Consider the following 26,960-nt stretch of genomic DNA (forward strand, 5'->3'; position numbering starts at 1 on the left):
ATTTGCTCTCGTGAGTTAAACTTGTTACGTGGTAATTTCAGCAGCCAGTTCGAAAAGAACAAATACATTTCTTAATGTGTTTCACGCATGTAGAAAGTTATCAATTTTTTTTAAAGTCGCAACGCAAGAAGCAGAAGACGCAATAAAGTGCTACATAAGGTGATTGTTTACATAACTTCATCAAATACTGCAGCTGACAACCACACTACTCCAAGGTTGATCCCCATTATGAGGGAAACTCGCAAACTTAACAGATGTGTTCTGCGTGTTTGTCTCGCATTTTGTCGCTGTCTGTCACCAGTCAATTATCATGATGGCATTCCTGAGCGGAATAGCACAACACACAGCTTTCAATAGTAGAAGTTGGCGAATTTCAACTTTTCGAGTACTGATCGAATACAAATGCTAAGTACGCATTATCGAAATAAATGTGGTATAGTAAACGAACTGCCTCATTTTGAAACAGATGTATTTATTCTGGTATGTTTAGTTACCATACCTTTACTGATATGGTGCAACAAAAGCAACAAACTATTATGAAAAAAGGAACCGTTCTAAAAACAAGATCATGAAATGTCATAAAGAACTGCACGAATAGTTTTTCAATAACTATTGAGACAGGTTGCAAAGTAGCCTTCATCGAGAGACTGGCGCTGTAAGAGTAGCTTTGCAGAACCGCTAAGAAAACGTTGCCGAAGAACGATCAATACTTAGAAAAGAAGAAAAATCACGCGTGTTTAAGGATGTGTATGTCATAGACACGTCTAAAACAGACACGTTTGCACACGTCCACAACGTATAGGTCGTTCATCAGCAAAAAAAGAAAGGAAAGAACAGAAGAAAAAGACATGGAAGGTTGTAGAGTAAAAGATAAAAGTACTACAGGACTATACTGCCAAAACCACTAAATTCCAGTTTGCAAGCAATAGTAAATGAAAAGTTGTCATGCATGCTACTGCTGCGAAACCACAAAAAATACCTCCGTTACCAATTTGGCTTCTGCACTGCTATGGAAACTTCCGCCGTTATCACGAATTTGATGATTTACAATACTTTAATTCGCGTACGGGCAACGCCAACCAAATTTTACCATTCGGTTCTTGCAAAATATTTGCTTACCTTCAAACCTACCAAAATGCCGAATAGTTCCTTTTCGAATAATAATAGTTAGTGTGTCGCATTTGATTCGCATTCGAAACTTTAACTATTGGCACACCTGTTTTGAATACCCTGACAGTTTATTTCGTACACGCAGTGCCTAGTTTAGCTTGGCACTTTGCATTTTACAACTGATATTATTGCGGTAAGAAGAATATGCCGAGGCCACTGAACCGCGAGATTTCTGGTTTTCATGCCGAAAAGAGGAACTGAAACTGCTTGCGATACCCCAGCAATATTATTTATGGTGTGCGGAGGAAATTCGATTATCTAGCAATTTACTTTTCCCTTGGACAGTTAGCTAGAGGAATCGCAGTGGGACTTCCGGGTCCAAAATCTATCTTTCACGATCCTACTTTTTTATCAAGGTACTTGACGAGCATTTCAAGATTTAACTTTCTTTCAGGTCGTTTCCCGTCGTGGCTACAGGAGACGCTCCTTGATACCGCAGAAATATTATTTATGCTCTGCGGAAGAAATTCGATTATCTGGCAATTTACTTTTCCCTTGGACAGTTAGCAAGAAGAACCGCAGTGGGACTTCCCAGACCAAAACCCAGTCTTGACGATCCTAATTTTTATCAAGGAAGTTGTCGAGCATTTCAAGATGAAACTTATTTTTTCAGGTCGTTCCCCGTCGTGGCTACCGGAGACGCTCGTTGTTGTTCTCTAGAGTTGTTCTCACCTCAAACACTGACGTAACTCGTAGCTCATGGAGCAATGGTACGATGACTTGTGTTGCCAGAGGCAAACACAGCAGCGGCGTCACGGCGCATAACGCGGTGTGCCAGCCGTAGGCGTAGAAGTGCGCCGGGAAGGCTACCAGCGCAGGCGATGAGTAGATGGAGGCCACCGACGAAGCCGCCAGAGGAAGAATACCGAGTGCTCGATTTCCGAGGAAGATTTCGTCCTTCGTCGTGCCACCTCCAACGGTGTGTCCACTCTTCCGGAAGGAGAAGTAGAGGCCCAGCGATAAGTTTGCTGCGACCAAGGCTCCGAACACCGCGTATTCCAGCAGTAGCACCATTACGCACGGCTTACGCGAGGAGTTTCACGATGAGTGAGAGGTTGTGCTTGGCATAATGTACTTGACGGAAGTATATCGTAGTCCACATTAAACATGCTCAGGAAACTGCAAGTTCATCGTACCAGCGTGTCGGAGTAGTGAAATTTCCGAGAGATGTGCAAACTCTGGTTTGAACTAATTACCCAGAACATCTGCTACAGCGACTCCAAAAGGCGTTCCGTGGTATACGAACAAGGTGACAACCCTCATATATATGTGCATTTACCCCCAGGGCTTTTAAAACGTTTTAAAAGTGCTTTTAAAACGCCAGCTGCTCTATGCGGCTGAATAACGGTCCCACCGGCTTTTTGTATTTTTTTTCTTTGTAGCTCACATGATACTGGCGTGTGCACTGACGCTTTGTGTCTAACGTTTTCATGTTCCGGTAGGCTTGTTAAGGTTACGCGAAAGAAATAGCCATTACCACGTGCTATGGTCTCGCGGGTCCTTGCTTAGCCGGTTTTACCTGTCAGTTGCGTTAATGACGTTTCCGGTAGATTGTTTGCAAAGCGTGTCAGCAGCTATGAGGGTGGTGTGACATTCCCCGATATGCACCAATCTCTGCTACTAAACGCACTCCAATTTTTGAAACTGCGAGCGTAACATTTGCTTCTGAGCCCCGCTATTGATACAAACACGAGCACGTGGAACAAATTAAAATAACCACACTGCAATTAATACTTATGCTGCCCTTGCATCAGTGCCTCTACGCAATAACTACATCTCGCTATGCCCCTTCGTCTCGGTCACCCTTTCTTAAATTGCTTGTGTCGTCTTTTGATTCGGAAGTGTGACACCTATGAATCCGTCTTCCTCTGCCTGTAGCTACTTTGCCTTTGCTTATGAGTACAAATGTGTTCCTAATGATATGACAGGTTGAGATAGTTAAAAGTAACAGGAAACATATTATAAAGATATGCTGGCTTGACATAGCAATCCATGTATTTTCGGGTATCACGTAGATGCTCTATCTGCCGCATGGTGCCTATTGAACGGGTTGCTTGTTTGTTTCTAGTTGTAATACTTATTCGTTGTTGTCTTTGATGAATTTTCAGGAAGGCACTGCCGTTTGATTCATGTACTGTCGTTAATTCTTCAAGTTACAGTTATACAAATAAGAGCACTTCCTTTAACATCCTAAGATCTCATCAGAGCGACCTTTATCAGGTGCTTGAGTACCAGCTCCTCCAAGTCGTCCGCTCAACCAGTTTCCCTCAGCCCCGCTTCCCCCGCCGAGATGGCCCCCCGGCAAGCCCAACCAAAGCCGTAAATTCTAGGAGAGTCTCGGAGTACAGGGAAGACGTCGGCGAAGGGAACTCCCCTTCCGTTCTTACGGCAGATCATCTGCAGTATCCCAATTCACGATACAAACAGAAGAACCAGACAAACACAACAAAAGAACACCAGTAAGTCGAAATCTCACAACGCTAGTAGTTTTCGAATTTGTTTTCCTTTGTTGACGGGAATTTTCCTCCTTATTCAGTTTCTGCTGAAATATCAGTGCAGCGAAAGTTGAGAAAATGCCCCTTTCATTTATTTAAACATTCCTTTCGCAGCTTTCCGTCTGCGAGATTTCAATGACCTTGAAACTTACGGCAGAAGGAGCGGCGTGAGCGTAGCAGGTCGTCCCACTTCACTGTTACTGTATACCAGACTCAAGGCCACAGTGTGTGTCCGTTCAAGAACCTGGCCCAAATAATGGCTCCCTCGTCATCTTTATCTATCTGCCAGCGTCACTACCTTCTTAAGCCGGAGCTCTCCTACGAGCCCAGAAGTCTATCCTCCTACGATATTTACTTACGCCTATATCACCGTGTGTATGATTGCTTGCCAGCAGCCGTTCCTAGTTGGAGCAAGTTTTAACGCGAGAGCGTTAAGAAGCCCGTGTTACCGAAAATCCAGCGTCGGCGTCCCGCGCCCGGTGACCAGACATTGTTTCGGCAAAAATATTTTCGTACCATGCGTGCCTTCCTTGTGACGCAAGAAATCTACTGTACTAATTGAATTTCTCAAGCTAAAATACGTAAAAAAATCGTAAACTATGGCCTACACGCCACCTACAGACATGATAGCTCTCGGATTGTAATTTTGAATACACGAGAAAACATGATTCTGTTAAGCGAGAATTGAAACAAACGCCTTTTCCACTGTTTCTACAATGCATAAACCAGAGACGGCGTCTCCCATTTGCGAACTCCGGTGCGTAGATAGCTCAGAGTCCACGAAGTGGCGCGCCAGCTTTCATAAAACATTTCCAGATGGCGCTGGCCTCCGCCGCATCGCGGCCCACACATGACGCCACATTTCTACCAGACAGCCCGCCTTCATGGATAGGGTTCGCCGCGAGCGTTTCCCGGTAAACATTACGGTTGCATACGCTGCAGTTGCCGGGAAGCGTGAGACGCAGTAAGAGATCTTTAAATGCTATTACGTTCCACTCTTAAAGACGAAGCTTAAGCTTCCTCCGAATTTTTTTTTAGGCTTTCGGCTAGGTTGGCCCTGACACCTGCTGTCCTCTGCGGCTGGCGATGTGCAAGTGCAAGCCATTACAACGTGCCATGAGCATGCAGCTACGACGGACGGTCGTCAATTATCGCTGCTGCGTCCTCTTACTAAGGATATGAGGCACACGATGCTTGGGGGGATGAACTAGAGCGGAATGACCCAGATCACTTTATCCATTGGGTAGCGAACTACACTTGAACTAATTCATTGCTGCAGTGCCTGCATCAAAGCAAGCTGAATGCATTTGGTATTAGTTGGTATTTATGCCTTGCGCCAGGTCCACATAATAAAAAACTTGCGCTTCTGTCTCTTATGAAATTTCTACCGGTGACGTGGCGCACACTACAAGATATATTATTAACCGGAAGCGTCAAAATGGTTCCACGTGTAGTTTTGATGATCTCAATTCTGCGTAGACTACACAGCGGTATGTGGCCTATTGGTGACAAATATTGATAGAACGTACTCAGGTTACAATAGCAGTCAGACGCTGCTGGTGCTAAAAATATAATGCTTTTCTTTCATTTATTTTGAGCGACATCCCCCTAGTTTTTTTTTTCAGGGTTCATTTCAACAAAAACGGAATTGCGCTTCTCCCTAGCGTGTCATGTCATGATCACGCATTTATTCCGTTACCACTAAGCCAGACCAATCTGTTTACCACATTCTGTGTACGCAATATATATGAACGACCTCTAACAACGCTATTTCCAGGCACAGAAACAAGATAAGCTTACGGGCAGTGTGCACGAAACACCTCCAGCGGATGTCGAAGTACCGGCAGGCATGTTGAAACAACAGTGGCATATGGCCCACCCAAGGGCGCAACTAGCGGATGTAGAAGCGGCACGTGGGACACGCTCCCGTCCGAGTTTTACGTATATAGTAAACAAATGTACAGTGCATCGAATTGGTACCCAAATTGCTGTACAAAGGCAGCAATAAGGCTGATCATGTTCATAAACTCAACGACTTTTTCGGTGGCATGCTCAACCAAGTTTTTGCGCTTTAGCAAGAAGCATTTTCAATAAAATACTTGTCGCATCATCTTGTCATAGCTAGCAAAGCACAGTAGCATACTTTGCAGCAAAATGCATTATGAGCACTTCTCTTAGCATGTTCATGTATAGACGCACTTTTGAACCTGTTCTTGTGAATATTGTACATTCGTACTCAGAACTCTAAAAAAAATATTCTACTACAACCTTGTTCTGAAAGCACAGAAGAACAAAAATTTATTGACCAGTAAATTTTGGAAAGAAATGTTTTTAGGCAACCATGGAAGAAGGAAAAACGTCTTAGTGGTACAGTGACTTGATGTTTTCACCAACGTACGCAAGAGCGATTCATTACATTACGTGACGATGAGTACAATGAAAAACTCTTCCTGTTCTTATGTTTCTATAAAACTTTAAGATAATAAACTTATCAATACCTAAAAATCTGCTTCAGCGTGATGAACCGGCCTGGCATCAACCAAAATTACATGAAGTATGGCTACTTATTAACAAAAAAGCATCAGTCACAAAATTTTATCCTGCAAAAGAGTCCTATCTCATAAGCGGATGGGATAGAGCTGCTCACTTTCAGGCTTGTGGTGTCGTTTTGCACCGTCCGAAATGAATCTAAGCAATTAGCATGGTCACACCTTTGCTTTTATAACTTCAGTCAGTTCAACCATGTCGCTATGTATTATTTTGATTTGTGATTATTTCTCGTGTGCTGAGGATAAATAAATATATGTAACAGAGTGCTGCATTCCGCAAGAGCCCACTCCGTCGAGGTAATACTTTTGATTCATTCTACTACCCACACCTTTTCAAAGCAAATAAAAAGAATGAAGATATATATGCTGCTGCAGGAGGAAATAGATAAAGAGAGAAAGTCAGATATTTTATTATAATTCTAATAACGAGTACAAGGAAGCAGTCACATGCAACTACGACTTGTATCAAAACACGTTCATGTCCGTCCGAAACAAAATTTTCATCCACCAGATTGTAGAACGAAGTTATAAATGAACGCTTATGGGTTTTCCGGAGTCACTGATTTGAAGCAGGTAAGAAAATGGTGAAATTGGAATATCGTACCATATTAGCCAAACTCCAGTGTTTGAGTTTTGTCTGTGTATCTCTAAAATGACGGTTTTCAACTTTCGCCAGCTAGTTGATGAGAAAGTTGAAATTTAGATTTATTCTTCCCTAGCCTATAGGCGCCGACAACGGGGGGTTGGGCTTGAGAGCTCCAGTCGCCCCCCCCTCCCTTCCCAAGACTGAACATGGTGTCGAGGGTCATCAGTATTCTTTTGTACGGTTTTAGACAAACTGACTGAAGAACTACAGTGGTCTAAAAGTTGAAAGAACAGCACAGCCTTAAACAGCGTTCTTTTGTGGCCAGAAACAAGCCGACGGCTTCGACAACCTCATCCGCTTATTAACAACGCCTCCGATATTAGGCCACTTTGATCCACCTGCACCAACTCAAGTTCGCACAGGCGCCAATGGCCATGTTATAGGTGTTGTCCCCGCCAAATAGTAACATGAAGTCGAGCACGTCATAGCGTACGCCAGTCGCCTCTTGTCCGCTTGAGAGCACAATCTTTCTATAACTTAGCGCGTGTGCCTCGCTCTGGTGTGGGCAGTGGCTATATTTCGCAATAATATTTGGCCGCCCGTTTTCTATCATCAGGCAATAACATGCCCTGTGCTTGCTGTCGTCAATGAAAGACCCGACTGGCCGTCCTGGTCACTGGGTATTCAGACTTCAGGAGTACTCTTTCGTTGTGATGTACAACTGCGGCCTCTTACATCTGGACGCCAACTGCTTGTCTCGTCATCCCGTCGATCCTCCTGACAATGACGAACAGGACGCCAACACTTGCCTTCTGGCCATTTATGACTTTCGCGAAGTCGTTACGCAGCAGCGAAATCATTGAGCGCTTGATTTCAAGACAATCAGATCGCTCAATCGGAATGCTTGTTCTCCATGACAACATTCTTTATCGACGTAACATCAGCTATGATGGGCCAGATTTACTGCTAGTGGTCTGTCGTCATCTCCGTTCTAGTGTTCATGCTGAGCTCTACGACGCACCCACTGCCGGACACTTTGGCACCTCCTGTACTTACAAAAGAGTTTAACGTCGCTTCTACTGGTCAAGCCTTTACCGCTCTGTGCGACGTTACGTTGCGGCTTGCGACCCATGCCAATGTCGAATTAGGCTATGTGCTCAACCTGCTGGCCACCTTCATCCAATCGATGTTCCAACAGAGCCTTTGTTGCGTGTCAGCATGGACCTTCTTGGCCCCTTCCCCACATCCATAAAAGGTAACTAAAGGGTAGGCGTTGCCAGAGACTCTACGTCGCGCTATGCCATTACACGTGCCCTGCCCACCAGCGGTGCTACAGATGTAACAGACTTATTACTTTAAGGCGTCATTCTCCACCATGGTGCACCAAGGCAGCTGCTGACACGTCGTGGCCGCTACTTCCTGTCCCAAGTTGTCGATGACATACTTCGTTCTTGCTCCACCGAACACAAGCTCGCAAACGCATATCACTAACAAACAAACGGACTGACTGAACGACTGAATTGAACCCTTACGGAAATGTTGTCTATTTGCGTTTCAGACGAATATCGCGATTGGGACAGCATTTTGCCCTACGCGACATTTGCATACAATACGTAGTGTCATAATACCACATGCTTCTCCTCTTTATTCCTCTTGTTTGGTTGCCATCCCACTCTGCCTTTTGACACATTGCTATATTCGGTGTCGCGACATACAACGGAACACGTCTATGAAGCCGTTGGTCGTGCTCATACGGCTCGCCTGATCGCCTGTGATCGACTTACAGCGGCTCAGGCGTCACAAAGGAGTCGCTACTACAGTCGCCACCAGAACGTTTAATTATCCCCCGGAAATATTGTTCTGCTGTGGAGTCCAAGTCACCATGTCGGCCTGTCCGGAAAACTGCTGTCACGTTATACCGGGCCCTACCGGTTAATGCGACGATTAAGTAACATAAGCTACGAAATAACCCCTGTTGAAGACACGATATCGTGATCCCAGTTACAAACTCATATTTTCCACTTGTTCCGCTTAAGCAATACAGTTCATCTAGTTCGGTATCAATCTAAAAGGTGTCGGAACGTTGCTTCAATCTTGGAGGTTATGTTACGGTGCATTTGAACAGGACCATGCATCCATGAGGAAGACGGAAAGAAAGTGGGAGACTGTCTCCTGCAGCTGTGACCTTTGTACGAACCACTAACGTTCCCTTACATAAATAGCTGTAAATGCATTGGTGCATCGGGCTTCCTATTCATAACAATATGGAAAGTGGTTGTAATGCAGTTGTTTAAGATAACGCTCAGTATACATTTACAACCTCTTCTTTTAAACGACATTATTTTTACAGAATTTCAATTGCACATAGCATAAAAATGCAGAAAAAAAAGGATATAACAACCTTCAAAGGAAGTACAGGGAACGCAAGTTACAATTAGGAAACGTTTTCTGTTTATTTACAAGTAAATTTAAATACTTTCAAGTATATATTTGCGTTCATATGGAAGCAGAAAGAATATTAGAGAAAGAAAAAGGTCTCCCTAATAGATGCTGCTTCGGCGACAGAAATCCTGGCAACGCATTCCAGGGCGCTGTGTTGCTTTGAAGTTTGGAAGCGTGAAGATGCCTTTGCAGCATCGAGTCCACAACGCAAATGATAATGAGAGTTACAAGCGTAAACATGCAAGTACAACGAGAGTACGCACTATAAAAACTATGGAGAATATCGCACGGGTATGAGGGCCGAGTTATATTTCAAGGGCTTGTTTTACTCTCGCAAAATGTCGAGTGGAGTGAAACGCATTGTTCACTCCTTCAGCAAGGACTAAGTGAAATGTTCTTTTCACTCTCTCATTCTGAGAGTGAGTAGAATGCCCATTCAACCCTTGCGGCAATAGAGAACAAAACGTAGCGTCAGCTCCTGCTTCAACTGTAGGAGGCTGGCCCCGAACATGGCGATGTATCACTCGCGCACGCTAAGCAAAGAGCACAACGTTTTGCTTCTAAGAGAACAGGCAGTCCCATTGCGAAGGAAAGCGGAGCCAACGCGTTGCTTTGCTTTGCTGGAAATTGACCCATGTCATACCAATATATAAAACCGACGACAAAACAAGCGAACAAACTATAGGCCTATATCCTTTACGTCTTTTGTATTCAAACTATTTTAACACGTATTATCTTCTCAAATCATGCAGTACATGGCTAGCAACCACATTCTATTCGCAAACCAGCGTGGTTTTCAACGAGGCGGGTCATGTGAATTCCAGCTTCTTGAACTAACTACAGACATTCCCCTTAGCCTTCACGAACTTACACAAACTGACGTCATATTTATAGATTTTGCTAGAGCCTTTGACCGTGTGTCTCATAACCGCCTCTTATATAAAACTAAGCTGATTAATGTTGACGAAAACGTAATAAACTGGGTTAAAGAATATTTAAGTAATAGACGGCAAGCTGCCGTAATCAATAATGTCTGTTCGTCATTTCAACCTGTTCAGTCCGGTGTGCCTCAAGGTTCCGTTTTGGGACCCACTCTATATTTAATTTATATAAATGATATTCATCAGGGTATAGACTCAGAAATCCGGTTATATGCCGACGATTGCGTTCTGTATCGGCAATTAATATGTAAGGGTGACTGGGATAACTTACAAGATGACTTGAATAGGATCGAAAGATGGTGCTCAGACTGGCAAATGAGCATAAATACCTCAAAAACTAATTTTATGAACTTTACTACTTAGAGTGAAATTACGAAACACACATACTTTCTTAATGGTGACGCTCTGGAAAGTGCAGAATCGTTTAAATACCTAGGTGTTCGTCTTTCTCCGACTTTGTCTGGCATAATCATGTGGGTTGTATTGTTTCCACTGCATGCAAATCTCTTGGCTTGATTCGTCGAACGCTTCGTCAGGCTAATAGTGATACCAAGCTTCTTGCATATACCACCGTACTTCGTTCAAAGCTTGAGTATGCTTCATTTATATGGAACCCGCACCAAACGCATCTTATTAATAAAATAGAATGTTTTCAGAACAAGGCGACTCGATTTATTACAGGTAACTATTCACAACATTCAAGTATCACCAAAATAAAACATGACATAAGACTCATCCCATTGCAGACTAGAAGAAAGATATCTCGGCTAACTTTCTTCCATCAGCTTTTTCATAACCCCAATATGTTCTCTCAGGCACACATCTTACCAGACAAAAGAAAATTCGAACGAATTGATCACGAATTTAAGGTCGAACAACCATCTGCACGTACTAAACTATTGCAGTTTTCGTGTCTGCACTTAGCCATTTCGAAATGGAATCATCTCCCAAGTAACATAGCTGAAATAACTGACCATATTATATTCAAACAAGTACCTAATGAAACATTCGTAAATTAATAACATTAACATTTCGTCCTGCATTTCTTCAGATGTCCGATTATTGTTTGCATAATGTAAGAATTATTGGCGTATGATGTTGTCGAACTAGAAGTGATGTAAAGGTTTCATAGCATGTACAACTTCATATAAGGATATTCGACTTACAATGTATATTGTATATCATTTTATATTGTATATCAATTTTTCTCCCCCCCCCCCCCCCCTATGTAATGCCCAAGCTGGGCCTTTAGGGTAAATAAATGAAAAAAAAATAAATGGAAATGGAAGTGCAAATTCTGCGTATATGACATAATATCGCCAGGAAGTCGTCGCGGCGCTTAGCCGACGCGATTGACAACGGACTAGGCAAGCGCGCAGTGTCTCTCGATGTCATGTTTATCACTTTCCGTTATCCGTAAGGGCTTTGATAATCGCAAACGCTGCCGGAACTATAGTATGTTCAACAAGAACAAAGGCGAGGGGACGCGTAAAATGGTTTGTTTACCAGCCCACGTTTCCGAGTCTATGTGCAGCGTGCTTAGTGTGCGTTTTTGACGTTTTAATTTATTCAGTTTGGCAGTCTACTTTGTACGGAACGCTGTTGAAATAAGGAGTCACATAACAGATGGCGTCATTTTGCTGGCGGCATGCTTTCTTTATAATAAGTGGAGCCCTTGGGTGTGTCTTTCCCCCATAGGTAATCTGCGAGCAGAGAGGTTATGTTCAGCGCCAGTGATAGTTAGAAATTTTGCCGCAGAAATTCAGCTGCATGCCGCGAAAGTTCAGTAGGGCGCGTTACGTTGAATTTACTGAAAACCCATGAGGAATTCATATATTAGGCTGATTAAGGCTGAGCTGTTTATGCCCATGTATTGAAGTGGTAACTGATGTTATGTCTCATGTTGCGGTTTTCGAACACGGTGTGAAGGGGAAAGGGTGCTTATGTGAACTTGCTTGATGAATTATCAAGCAGCGAGATATGCATCGGAATGGAATATAACGGCTACTGTGTGGAATTTTAGTTCTAGAGGCGCTTTGCATACGCGCACTGTTTCGTCCATGCCTGTGCACACGTTGCCTAGCATGAGTTGGCACTTCAGAATTATGTCATATGTACAGTTAAATTTTCCTTCCTCTAGGGGCTCAAGCGTAATCTGTGCATTTTGCTACTGCATGGCAAATCACAATGGGTTTACCACTTTAATATTTTTAATGGAGAAATTAAGTATCAAAATAAAACGCTGCTTTAGGTCTGTGTTACCAGTCATCTATTATACAGAAAACAAAGAGTTGGTTTAATGAACTAATGACTACAGTCTAATTTCAACTTTTACATGCCTTCAAAAATGTAAAATGCTTGGTTTCAAACTGCAGCAATACTCAAGTCTGTGAAAAATGAACTCCTTCGCGTACCTCATAATTGAAAATAAGTTCATGCCTTTTAGCAACCTTAGATGCAGGCAGCAGTTAACTGTTTCTTGTTAGTCTTGAAATGTGGGTAAGCTTGCCATAAGAAGCGTTGTTGCCAATTCTTGTAGCCACATCCAGTAATATTCATTGAACTGGAAGACCATGTTTTCAACCCTACTGAGCATTATGTGTACAGGCATGATCCTCACATTATGGCTTGAGCAATGGGGCAACCAGAGATGGCGCGGCACGTACACTGCGGACGTGCTTAGGAGGTATCCCAAGTGGTGTTGTGACACTGACAGACTTATGACATCTGACAATGACCAGTATTGTTTTTATTAGTAGGAGTATTATAGCATTGGTGATGAACGAGGGTGAACTATCGGTTATTTCCTTTTTCTTTAAATTGAAAAATTGAAGTTAGTTTAGCAGTTGACTATTGCAGTCATTTAGAGGTTTTGCGTGCATTTCAGTCGGAAGACAAAGAGCTAAGACTTTATTTTAGTGCAGTGACCTTACTTCCTGACTGTTGTTGATGTTTTACACCATCTCGTCGTGTTGACTTCTGCACAGGATATTTCTGAGGCACCCGCTTTATATAACGCAAGAAGGCAGCTACAAGGACACAATGATGCTAAAGAGACGACTGCACGGGGTGCAGAGGAGCGCACTCCATGGAATCAAAATGCGTTGCCATGCAATTTGGACGAGAAATCTAGAATGTGGGTATATTGGGCGTATCATTTGACTAAATGTCACTAAAACTTTCAAAATGTGGTGTGTCACACCAAGATGGCAATTGTCACGTGCTCTAGGTAGTCATCTTAATATGGTATATTTGTATGTCTCTGATGAGAGAGTCAAGATTAGGTATGCTCTCTTCAGACAAACCATAAGAGCAAGTGTATTTGAAAAGATAGAAATGGATTTTATACAAAAGCCAAATAGTTTTGTGAGAAGTGGCTGCCTTTTGTCTTGCTTCTCAGAAGATATATCAATGTGACATAAAATACTGGTACAATATCATTTCAGATTTCCTTAATGACATAATACATGCTTGCAATGAGCACGGTGCCTGTGCTCACTATAAAAAGCAACAGCTCATGTTTGGTTCGCTGCTGACATAATTTGACAGCACGTAAGCGCAAGCGTGTAAATACAAACCACTTTCATTCTTTATTTTAAATGCCGACATGACGCAGACAGATTCTCATGTCTTCAATTTTAACTATTTTTACACATAATTTTTGAAGTATCGCTTCTTTAGGTTTGTTAAAGGGGAAGCATTGGGGGTAGAGTAGCCTAGAGTTAAGAACTCAACATCGCTTACGTGCATGCTCTCGAAACCAGTTCATTGGAACCGCTCGCGGCTCCAGAAGCAGGAGCAAGAAGCAAGGCCTTAACTGTGCAGAGTGGCGCGCACGTTACATCCTAATTAGAAGCCAAAGGCTCGCTCAGAATTGGACATTTAACTTGGCACACGTAAAATTGTGGTTTTTTTCTTTTGTGAAATAGTCATATCAGTACTTCTGGCAGGTATTTGAGATGTTGATTAAGGTGGCTCAGTCTACTTGCCAACGATGTATGCTAGTGGAGGCAGGGGTTTATTCAGTGCAAAGAACTGAGAGTACCTGCATGGAACACTTGTTCATCAATTGGCGGATGTGAGCATATAGTGTTCATTAAGCAAAAGCCTCTTAGTTTGGTGTCTTCAGCAGAGATAAATTTTATAAGGCAAAATAAACTTAAAGCATCTTGCAGATAGAAAATTTCTGGACTAAAGATAGCATGCACAGTGAGGCACTGTACTAGTCTTCCCAGACATATATACTTGTTTTGAGACGAAGAGATTGTGAAACGCGATAATTTTTTTTTAGCGTACTGTAACCACTTCCGTAGGAAAAGCTTTTGTTTCATATAGTTGGTTCATTGTGCAAGTATATAAATAGCCGCTAGAAAAATCCACGTGCATGAAATGGATATGTAAACAGGATGTCGCCTTTCCTAATTTATGAGTTGCTTCTTTGTTTGTCTTTTTCCTGCACGCACGTACAGTACAGGCGGGACGCCTGTACTTGCGCTTATGTGGCCTTTGATGCACTATATTTATCACATCTTATTTTTTGTTGACATCTGAAGCCATGCGATACTCTAGTTAGATTGCATTTCCAACTAGTTGCAATAATTTATCATGCAATTATGTAAGCTGCTCATGCGAAATGAAATGGTACCTTAGGTGACAAGAAATTTGATGCGCAAGACTTAAATGCCAATGTTCCTTGCACTTTTATATTCATTTGCTACACACTAGATAATGTAGTAAATTTATTTTATTTATTTGTGAGAAATAGTAACGGATCAATCCCAACAGCACCAGGAAACTACCTTTGTGAGAACGCCAAATGAATAGGAAATATTAGAGGCCTCTGTACCGCTTCTAGACTGGGCGAGATATTCCTGCAGAACGATGATAAGGCATGCTTATAATCAATAGGGTGCAGCCCATAGATTAATACCTTTATGCGAAATGTAACCAAAGCTAGACCTGCCACCTCATATGAGAATATACGACACATTTTAAGTGCACAGTACTCTCAGTCAGGAACATCCATACGTCATACAGGACGTAATCAAATGAGCAGCAGTCTTAGAATATGGCAGAAACAAATTGTGGTACAATAAATCTAGGTTACCAGCCCCATGCTTAGCAGCTCATCTGGTAACCTCTGCCACATATGTTCATGCGTTTTGTGCTAGAAATGCGTGTGCTGGCCAGTAACGTGACGCGTATTTCTCTCGGATCACTGTGTCAGTGCCTTGTGAGTTTGAACATGTTTGTTCTATGTTCAACTTTCCACTGTATACTATATTTTTGAAACGGAGCCAATTGGAAAATAGAGAATATTTCTACACTGTAATAATGATGAAACTATCGATAATGTACTAATGGTTTATTAGAACATGTGTTGTAATATTCATGGGCGTCACTGCAATCTGGTTTTATGTGTATTTCAGTCTGTTTCTCAAATTATTATTCACTTTGTCTTGTGACTGATCAATAAAGATTTGGTCCTTTTCCAAATCTTTATTGGATCATGGCTCTAAATCGTGAGCGCTTTCACACTATTGGGAAAAGTACTAGCACTCTGTTCTGAAGGAGTACAATCTTTCTGTTAGGAGTACCAAGCACTGTTTGCAGAGTAGAAACACTCGGTTTGGAGGAATAGAAGCACTCAGATCGGAGGAGTAGAATCACTCTGTTTCAGGGAGTACTATTACCGTTGAGGGGAGAGTATTATCACTCTGGCGGAAGAATGCTAGCACTCTTATGCGGTGGAGTAATAAAACTCTGTCAGGGAGAGTTATTCTACACTCTGTCAAAGGGGGTGTCGATCTACTCTTGAAAAGTGAGTGAAATATGGGACAAGGAGATACTCCATAAAGAGAGTTCCCGGAATTCTCTGTTTCTAAAGCGTATCAGAAGTTCCGTGAAACTGTTAGTTCCTTTAGGAATATCCTTCTACAAGAGCAAATACAACATTTAGGTTGGCTTTAGTAATAACGCATCAACATTTTGTTGGCTGAAATTGTTAGGGAAGGTAGCGTATGATTAAGGCGTTGACAGCCATAATTATTACGCCAAAAAGGGATCTGCCATGGCGCCTGGCGACGATATGGACATAGACTTCTATTTTATTGTAAAGTGGCAAAGTTTATAAATGAATCGAGTTTTCAAAACGTACCATTTCTATAGCTTAGTCGTATTTTGAATTTGTATATGCCCCCAGCTCTGATTATTATGTATTGTTGGATAAGCTCTCGCGTGTGTTAGGGAAAAGAAACGCTTGCTATCACCCGAATCGCTTTCTGTAGAAGTATTTCGAGCATTTGAATAATTTGTGCAGTAGTGTTATCCCGTATAAGTGAACAGTAACTCAAGTGTGAATGGGAAAAGGCATGGTAAATGAGATGCTTAAGTTTGAATGGTTATACACTTCGACTTCGATTTAATACGCCAACAACTTGTCGTTTCTTTGAGCAAACATGACTAACGCGTTCATTCCAGGGTATCTGCGCTCTGAATATTAGGCCTAGGGTTTTTATGGATGACTAAATGTTGATTTTATATGGACCCAAAGTTATATTATTTGCCAATGTCGTAGAACTTCACGGAGAACGGAAAATAACGCATTTTGTTTTAGTTTCATTGAGAACCAGGCCATCTGCCTTAAACTATGCTCGAAGTTTATAATAAACGGAACTTGCTATAGGCGTTATTTCTTTTAAATCTTTGCCTGCAAAAAATAAATCAGTCATCTGCATACGCGACAAATTTTCACATATCGCTAACTTCCACAATCTCATTAACGTAATACAGGAAAGTGTCGGACCAAGGAGGCTACCCTGTGGCACACCCGCTGTCAAAGATTTTATATGCCATCTGTTCCCATTAATTTCAACAAATTGCTGCCGGATTTCTAAGTAAGATCGGATAAGTCCGAGTGGTATTCCTCGGAAGCCGTATATTTTTCAGTTTTGGAAGTACCTATTTATGGTTGACTCCTCAAATGCATTGCGGAAATGTAAGTAGCACCCTAAGTCAGAAAGTTTTTGCAATGTTCTATAGAATAAGGTCCTTTTGTATACTCAAAGCAGTTTCCGTAGGCCGCTTTTTTGAACGCGTGCTTACACTCTGTGACTGAGCCATGTTCTGGGAAATAGGTATCAATATGAACATTAACAATTTTTTAGGCCCTTCGATAGCTCATAAAGTACAGAAACTGGTTGCTAATTTCCAATATTATTGTTATCGCTTCCTTTATGAATAACTGTTACTCTCATTACCTGCATTTTCGCGGGAACACTCCAGTTCATTGAGAAATACTTAATGTGTCCGTTACTACAGGCGCAAGCAGCTCTATGACGTACTTAATTCGATATATTTCTGTATCATCGACGCCTTGGCTGCGACTATTTTCAGTGTTAAAAATCTTGCAATCACCTCAGGGATGCTAGTGGGTTTTAGGAATAAAGACTCTCTTGAGGAAGGTGCATGCATTGTTCCTTGAATGTCGTGATCTACGCATCCGAATTTGACAAAGAAATTGTTAAGTGGTTCGCGAGTTCTGTGCCACCTACAAAAGTGCCATCAATGTTCACCGGATATTTTCGTGTATCGGCTGGCTTGCGATTTAGTGTTTCGTTTTTCACTTCTGCGCATACAATCATTGTTAAATATCATCATCATCATAATCATCAGCCTGGTTACGCCCACTGCAGGGCGAAGGCCCATACTTCTCCAACTACCCCGGTCATGTACTAATTGTGGCCATGTTGTCCCTGCAAACTTCTTAACCTCATCCGCCAACCTAACTTTCTGCCGCCCACTGCTACGCTTCCCTCCCCTGGAATCTAGTCCCGTAACCGTTAATGACCATCGGTTATCTTCCCTCCTCATTACATGTCCCGCCCATACCCATCAGCGAATCGGAAGTTACTAAGGCATTCTCCATTAACTCTTATCCCGAATTCTTCCCAATCCAGGTCTCTGAATGCATCCTGTAAACACGCTGTGAATAGCATTGGAGAGATCGTATTTCCCTGCCTAACGCCTTTCATTATCGGTTTTTTGTTGCTTTCTTTATGGAGGACTACGCTGGCTGTGGAGTCGCTATAGATATCTTTCAGTATGTTTACATACGGCTCGTCTACACGCTGATTCCGTAATGCCTCCATGACTGCTGAGGTTTCGACTGAATCAAATGCTGTCTCATAATCATTGCAAGTTATACATAAGGGTTGGTTATATTCCGCAGATTTCTCTATCACCTGATTGATAGTGTGAATATGGTCTATTGTTGAGTAGCCTTTACGGAATCCTGCCTGGTCCTTTGGTTGACAGAAGTCTAAGGTGTTCCTGATTCTATTTGCGATTACCTTAGTAAATACTTTGTAGTCAACGGACAGTAAGCTGATCGGTCTATAATTTTTCAAGTCGTTGGCGTCCCCTTTCTTATGGATTAGGATTATGTTAGCGTTCTTCCAAGATTCCGGTACGCTCGAGGTTATGAGGCATTGCGTATACAGGGTGGCCAGTTTCTCTAGAACCATCTGACCACCATCCTTCAGCAAATTTGCTGTTACCTGATCCTCCCCAGCTGCCTTCCCCCTTTGCATAGCTCCTAAGGCTTTCTTTACTTCTTCTGGCGTTACCTGTGGGATTTCGAATTCCTCTAGGCTATTCTCTCTTCCACTATCGTCGTGGGTGCCACTGGTACTGTATAAATCTCTATAGAACTCCTCAGCCACTTGAACTATCTCATCCATATTAGTAACGATATTGCCGGCGTTGTCTCTTAACGCACACATCTGATTCTTGCCTATTCCTAGTTTCTTCTTCACTGTTTTTAGGCTTCCTCCGTTCCTGAGAGCTTGTTCAATTCTATCCATATTATAGTTCCTGATGTCCGCTGTCTTACGCTTGTTGATTAACTTAGAAAGTTCTGCCAGTTCTATTCTAGCTGTAGGATTAGAGGCTTTCATACATTGGCGTTTCTTGATCAGATCTTTCGTCTCCTGCGATAGCTTACTCGTTTCCTGTCTAACGGCGTTACCACCGACTTCTATTGCGCACTCCTTAATGATGCCCATGAGGTTGTCGTTCATTGCTTCATAGCGATCTTCCAAGATTCCGGTAAGCTCGAAGTCATGAGGCATTGCGTATACAGGTTGGCCAGTTTTTGTAGAAGAGTCTGCCCACCATCCTTCAACAAATCTGCTGTTACCTGATCCTCCCCAGCTGCCTTTTCCCTTTGTATAGCTCCCAAGGCTTTATTTACTTCTTCTGGCGTTACTTGTGGGACTTCAAATTCCTCTAGACTATTCTCTCTGCCATTATTGTAGTGGGTGCCACTGGTACTGTATAAATCCATATACAACTCCTCAGCCACTTGAACTATCTCATCCATATTAGTATTGATGTTGCCGGCTTTGTCTCTTAACGCATACCTCTGGTTTTTGCCTATTCCTAGTTTCTCCTTCACTACGTTTAGGCTTCCTCCTTTCCTGAGAGCATGTTCAATTCTATCCTTATTATACTTCCTTGTGTCAGCTGTCTTACGCTTGTTGATTAACTTGAAAAGTTCTGCCTGTTCTGTTCTAGCTGTATGATTAGAGGCTTTCAGGTCACATCTTTCGTCGCCTGCGATAGCTTTCTGGTATCCTTTCTAATGGAGTTACCACGAAGTTGTATTGCACACTCCTTAGTGATGTCCATACGATTGTCTTTCATTGCTTCAACACTAAGGTCTTCTTCCTGAGTTAAAGCCGAATACCGGTTGTGTAGCTTAATCCGGAATTCGTGTTTTTTCCCTCTTACCGCTAACTCATTGATCGGCTTCTAATGTACCAATTCCTTCCGTTCCCTCCTCAAGTCTAGGCTAATTCGAGTTCTTACCATCCTATGGTCACTGCAGTGCACCTTGCCTAGCACGTGCACATCTTGTATGAGCCATAGTTAGCGCAGATTATAAAGTCTATTTCATTTCTAGTCTCGCCATTCGGGCTGCTCCACGTCTACTTTCGGCTATCCCGCTTGCGGAAGAAGGTATTCATTATCCGCATATTATTCTGTTCTGAAAACTCTACTAATAACTCTACCCTGCTATTCCTAGAGCCTATACCATATTCCCCCACTGACTTGTGGGGGAATATAGCTGACTTCTTGCCTATCCTGGCATTGAAGTCACCCATAAGTATGGTGTATTTTGTTTTGACCAATCGCCAATTCCACGTCTTCATAGAAGCTTTTGACTTCCTACTCATCATGATTGGATGTAGGGGCGTAGACCTGTACGACCTTCAATTCGTACCTCTTATTAACTTTCACGAGACCTGCCACCCTCTCGTTAATGCTACTGAATTCCTGTATGTTACCAGCTTTTTCCATACTAATCAGGAATCCGACTTCTAGTTCGCGTCTCACCGCTAAGCTCCGGCAGCACATGACATGCCCGCTTTTTAGCACTTTATATGTTTCTTTTGGCCTCCTAAATTCCGTTTCTTAGTATCCCCGTTTCTTAGTATGGTAATCACTCCAGCTAGTGTACATAATCCTATACTCAAGATCGATACCATGAAAAGTACTGGGCCAGACAATATATCAGATATGCTTTACGGCGATATTCTGAAAGGAGCTCTACGTACTTATCCCTAATTTTTACAAAATCTGTATAAATCATCTACTATTCCAATACTCTGGAAATGTGCTAAGGTTTTTCCCATTCACAAAGACGGTAATAAGCAGGAAATATCTATCTACAAACCTATTTCTTTAATATCAACATCTTGCAAACTATTGGAACACATTATTTATAAATATATCATTGAGTACTTATCTGAAAATAATGTTCTTTCGCATGCTTAACATGGATTCCGTTCTGGATTCTCGACGGTAACACAACTTCTAGAATTTTCCCATGATATTGCATCCACGCTTAACCTTAGAGGACAGCTTGATGCCATTTTCATTGATTACAGTAAAGCTTTTGACACAGTGTGTCATAAAAATAGAATGAATAGAATTTATTGATAAGAAAGACAGAGAGGTCGACCTGAGCTAGTGCACTCTAGTCTGCTACTCTGCACTGGGGAAGAGGGAAGGGGAGTGAAAGTATTGGGATGGATGATGATGTGACGAGAAGTGGTGAGTGCTTATGTACATGAGACAGTTGCCTCGCTAGAGCCGCTCGTCGAGCTTGGTGTCCTGCAGGAACTTCAACAATACTTTTGTTGCACGCATTGAAATCGCAGTGTCAGGCCATGGGCCGAGGATAGCTTCCTCCGACAGTAGTTGTCTGCCAACGCTGGCTAGGAAACTCTCTAACGTCCTTCGCTCCAGCATATAAGCTGGGCAGTCGCACAGTACGTGTTGCAGTGTTTCGGGCATCTGACAGTGTACACAATCAGGGCTGTTCGATTGGCCGATGAGGTGTGCGTAGCGACGGGTGAAAGCAACGCCGAGCCGAATCCTGTGTAACAATGATGTTTTGCGCCGTGTAAGCTTCGGGGGCAAACAGAATTTGCCGTCTGGGTCAATCATATGTAGACGTCTGTGAATGTTACCAGAGTGGGCTCTGTAAGCCTTTGTAAGGTCCTGCATGAGTGCCATGATCATGGAGTTGGTGTCAGGTCGCGAGTAGGCAATCCGTACTTCATCAGAGGAAGAGGAGGCCGATCTTGCCTCACTGTCAGCGAGTTCATTACCAAAAACACCACAATGGCTAGGCACCCATTGAAAGGTGATCACGTGGCCACTTAACTCGGCACAGTGATGAAGTTGGACTATTTCCAGCACGAGCAGATAGTACGGTCCTTTCTTTAAAAAGTATTTTAGCGCCTGCAGCGCTGATTTGGCATCGCACAATATCGTCCATTTATGGGGTGTCTGCGTTGTCATAAAACAGACAGCCTCCCGTATTCCCGCAAGTTCCGCAGCCGTAGATGTCGATCTGTGGTCTAATCGAAATCGTTGAGTAATTCCAAGTTGTGGGATGGCAAATGCGGCCGTTGCGGCAGATGGCGTGACCGAACCATCGGTATATACTTGTACAGTCCCACTATATAATGTAAATATATGGGACAGGGTGAGCTGCTTCAAGCCAATGGAGGAAACGTGAGATTTATTCGTAATTCCGGGTATCTGAAGCCTCACTAGTGGTCTTGGCAATGTCCATGGAGGTGTCGCGCGGATGTCGGTGGCCTGGAATCTTGCAGGTATAATGCTTGCGTGACATACAATAGCTTTAGAAAAAGCACAGTCATGGTTGGTGCTTGGAAGTGTTGACAGTGGATGGTGTGAGTGTCTGGTTAGCAGGCGAAGATAGGTTCGCACCGGTTCACAAGACCTGTATATGTCGATAGGACAAGCCCGTGCTTCCGCTATTGTGCCCTTAGTTGACGTGCAGCGTGGCAAGCCAAGACATATCCGTAGTGCTTGTGCCTGAAGGCTCTCCAGCGTGCGTATACAAGATGACCCCATGTTAGATAACGCAGGCATGCTGTAGCGTATGTAGCCCACAAAAAGTGCCTGGTACACTTGGAGCAAACTTCGCTCAAAGGGCCCCATCTCAGTCCTGATATTACACGAAGAACGTGTATGAAGTTGGCCAGTTTAGCCCTAAGCGCAGTAACATGTTTGGTCCAAGAAAGACTGCGGTCTATTATCACGCCAAGATATCTCTGGTGGGTGACTAAAGGGAGCACCGTTCCGTCGACAACGATTGGATAATGTGACATTGATTTGCGCGTGAATGCCATGACTGCACACTTAGTTGCTGAGAGTTGCAGGCCTCTACGGCGCAAGTACTTCGCCGTTATGGTAGCCGCACGTTGGAGCCTTGCACGCACTTGTGGACGTGTGACTCCAGATGACCAAATACAGATATCATCCGCGTACGTACTGATACGCGCTGTTTCAGGTAGCTCGTCTGCAAGGCCCACCAGTATGATATTGAACAATATTGGGCTAAGGACACCACCCTGCGGAACACCCCTGCGAACGTCATGTCTATCAGTCTCGCCATCCGAAGTGGACATGAAAATGGTACGGCCACTGAGGTAATTCTGCAGCCATGCATACATCCGGCCACCAACACCAATATCCTCAAGCGCCTGAAGAATCGAATGGTGGAAGACGTTGTCGTAGGAACTTTTGATATCCAGAAATACTGCGCATACCAGACGACAGCGTCTCTTTTCCTGTTGAACAGAAGATACTAGGTCGATCACACCGTCAGTGGATGATCGGCCTTTTCTGAATTCATTGATGAAATTAGGTAGTCCGCCACTTTTATCGAGTAGCCATTCCAGTCTGCTCAGTACCATCAGCTCCATCACTTTACCGACACAGCTTGCCAAGGCTATTGGCCGATAATGTGAGAGATCATGTGGGCATTTCCCAGGTTTTAGCAAAGCCACAAGAAGACTGCACTTCCAGCGGTTAGGCGCAGTTGCTGTGTCCCACATAGAGTTGTAGAGCGCCAGGAGAAATTCTCGAGTTTCTACTCCAAGATGACAAATCGCGGAGTATGTAATTCCGTCTGGTCCTGGACAAGTTGACCGGCAGGAAGAAGATATCGCAGCGTCGAGCTCGTGCACAATACAAGGCGCGTCCAGACGGTGATCACTAGATGACGGGAAAGTCAGTCGTGAATGGGTTGGTATATCGTTTGAGGAGCTCACGAGTAATTTGCAGAAGTCATCGGCTACCTCAACTTCACGCCGGCCTTGCCGTATGGCCACAGCGCTGAACGGGTGAAGCTGTTGTGGAGGCGAGCGAAGGCTTCGTACAATTTTCCAAATTCTAGAGAGAGGTGTTGTCGGATCCAAAGAGCCACAGAATGATCTCCAGCGTTGTTTGTCAAGCTTGTCAAGGTGGCGCAGGACATGACGCTGAGCCCGGCGTGATGCAGTGACGTCTAATGGTGATTTGGTCCTTCTGTATTTCCGTTCTGCTCGACGCCGTATCGCGCGAAGTCGCTCGTACTGGTCATCGATAGGTGATCTAGGTGAAGGTGCGCTGAGGTGTTTTGTTGTGTCACGTAAAGTTGCCGCGATGACATCTTCAATATTGGATGGTGCTTGGATGGCTTGACATGCGGTGGTCACAGATTCTCGAAATGTTGGCCAATCGATAGAACGCACAGTGTGCGGAGCTGGGGGATGTAACCATTTCAACTGAACATATGTTGGTAGATGGTCACTTCCATGGGTGTCGAGATCAGTACACCATCGTGTAGCAGACAGCAGGCTTTTTGATACAAACGCAATGTCAAGACAACTGCTGTAGTAAGAGCCTCGAAGGTATGTTGGCGAGCCATCATTGATCACCATCAAGCCTTGACTAAGCGTGAAGTCAGCCAAGTCTCTACCGCGGGCGTTCGTCGAAGCAGAGCCCCACATGGGATGGTGGGCATTAAAGTCACCGATGACTATGTGGGGACCCGGACAAGCTTTCAGTATGGACGTTGATGTTGGGGGTATATACCCGCCAATTACTGAGAGTGTGCGCCGCTTGTACTTCAGCGTTATGCAAACGTACTCGTTGGTAGCGTGTGCAGGAATGTCTTTACGAAGGCACGTTAAATTCCTACGAACAAAAGTGAGCACTTTGCTTAAATTATGATCATTCCTTGACCACAGTGGCACATATCCAGATACGCGTAGTAAAGACGTCATGTTTGGTTCACATATTACAGCCACGGGAAACTGGTATTTGAACATCCATTGTGAAAGTCTGCGAGGCGGCCTCGTAGGCCTCTGGCATTCCACTGCAATATTGCAGATCTTCGTAATTGGTTTTCAAAAGAGAGCGCCATGATGCCTTATTGTAGAGCAGCGAGGAGCGGTTCAAAAGCATCTAGAACATGTAGCGCGGTCTTAGCAGCCGGCGTCTGTAGTCCGCAGAGAAGTGAACGCATCGTAGTTATCAGGTGCTTCAGCATACTTCGTTCATTTTCATTTTCTGTCTTATCATTCTCAACCACCTTTGCAGACACATCACCCGACGCATTTAAGCCTGTTTGCTTGGGTTGGAGCGACGGCCAGTCAATGTCAGAGTCGGTCGGCGGAAGCGTCGTTTTATGCAGCGCATGTGTTCCACGTGCTGCTGCCGAAGAAGGTACGCCGGGCCCGCATCTTGATCGCAAAAGCAAACTTGGCAAGCGAGGAGTTTGCCATGCGGCCGATGGTCCATCTGTACGGGAAGCACTCTTGTCCTGCCGTCGTCTGTGTCGCGATCGACGTCTGCGGCGGCGTATCGATGTAGCAGCCTGTCTGTGAGTGGAGTTGTCCCGCACCATCTTTCGAAGCACTGACATTTCGTCCTTGATTTTCTGGCACTCTTTTGATGTCGCTTCATGTGGACCGGCGCAATTAGGACATTTTAGGGCAGTAGCATCGTAGCTATCATTTTGATGGGCCCCTCCACACCGTTGGCATGTTACGCCGCCCTTGCAAGCTGCGCTTACGTGTCCTATTTTGAAACACTTCCGACACTGAACCAGTTTTGGCACGTAAGGGCGCACACGGTGTCTTATGTATCCTCCTTTTACGTAGTCAGGTAATGTTTCAGAGTCAAAGACTATCTTAATACACCGGGATTGACCGAAGCGGTGAATCTGCGCTATTGGTGCGGTGGAATTCAAAAGCCTCTGGAGGTCAGTGTCTGCGATTTCTTTGTCCACGTCAGAAATAACGCCAGTCGAGGTTCCTTTTCCATACGCAAAGAAGGAGCGCACTGGGATGTTTCCTAGTGGTGTGGCAGCCTTCAGCGTATCCAGAATTGACTTGTTGTTCACGTCAACCGAAAGGATTTCCTCCGTTCGTTAATTCTGATCTCGGTGACTTGGCCTGGCGCAATTCGCTCAAAGCGCTCTGTTAAGCTCTGCCTGTTCAAGGTGTTCAGATCGTCGGTAGCTGCGGTAGGGACGTAAGCAACAGTGAATGATTGCTTACCAGTGTCCTGCCTGGGCAACGATTCACTGTCTGCTGATGTCCTCCTGAGTTTTCTCTTCAAACGGCGACCCACGGCAAGTGTGAAATCGTTGTCCGATTCCATTTCTTCAACCGTTGAGCTGTCGGAAGATTCAAGGGCGACAGTGGAGGGGCCAGTGCGGTCCCTTGTCTTCGATGTAGCCAGTGGTGCATGGGCGACCAGGGTCAAACGCTTGGTTGGGATTCCTATCTCCCATCCTGGAGGATGACGTTGTGCCCTTTGCACAGCCTCTGATGTCGAAAAACGTCCGAGACACAGGAAAATGAAGAGACCACAGCTATAGGCGTTCATCTTCCGAGGCACTTCTTCTTCCTCCCCGTGTCATAAAAAGCTTCTCATTAAACGCAAGTCAATAATTCATGATTATAAACTACTTGGTTGGATACAGGACTAGCTAAGTACTAGAACGCAGTTTGTTGCATTTAACCATTTTCACTCATTTCGTGTCAATGTTACATCCGGTGTACCACAGGGGTCTGTCTTGTGTCGTTTGCTGTTTGTTGTCTATGTAAATGATGTAGTTGAAGTAACTGCGGGTACTTCTGTCAAAATAAGACTATATGCTGATGACTGCGTCCTTTATTCTACTATAACAATTGATCATGATAAGTTCGAGCTAAATGAAGTCATCGCCCGTTTTTGTGAATGGAGCAGAACATGGCAAACGTCACTTAATATTAAGAAAATCATATCAATGACCTTTTGGAATAAAAAACAACCATTACAATTTACATATTTTAATGAAGCGCACAAGCTTGCAAGCGCCCACACGTTCAAATACCTTGCTGTTACTTTCTCCCCTCATCTG

General features: G+C 43.7%; 1 protein-coding gene across 1 annotated transcript; it reads right to left on the reverse strand.

Annotated features, from left to right (window-relative positions):
- Positions 1-1,800: 1,800 nt before the first annotated feature.
- On the reverse strand, positions 1,801-2,184 carry LOC140212956 (sodium-dependent multivitamin transporter-like). Its single transcript, XM_072284072.1, has one exon. It carries the CDS (start codon positions 2,182-2,184, stop codon positions 1,801-1,803), a length of 384 nt encoding a protein of 127 aa, XP_072140173.1.
- Between the last annotated feature and the right edge of the window lie 24,776 nt (positions 2,185-26,960).

The sequence above is a fragment of the Dermacentor andersoni genome, chromosome 8 (genome assembly GCF_023375885.2).
Source record: "Dermacentor andersoni chromosome 8, qqDerAnde1_hic_scaffold, whole genome shotgun sequence".
Classification (NCBI taxonomy): domain Eukaryota; kingdom Metazoa; phylum Arthropoda; class Arachnida; order Ixodida; family Ixodidae; genus Dermacentor; species Dermacentor andersoni.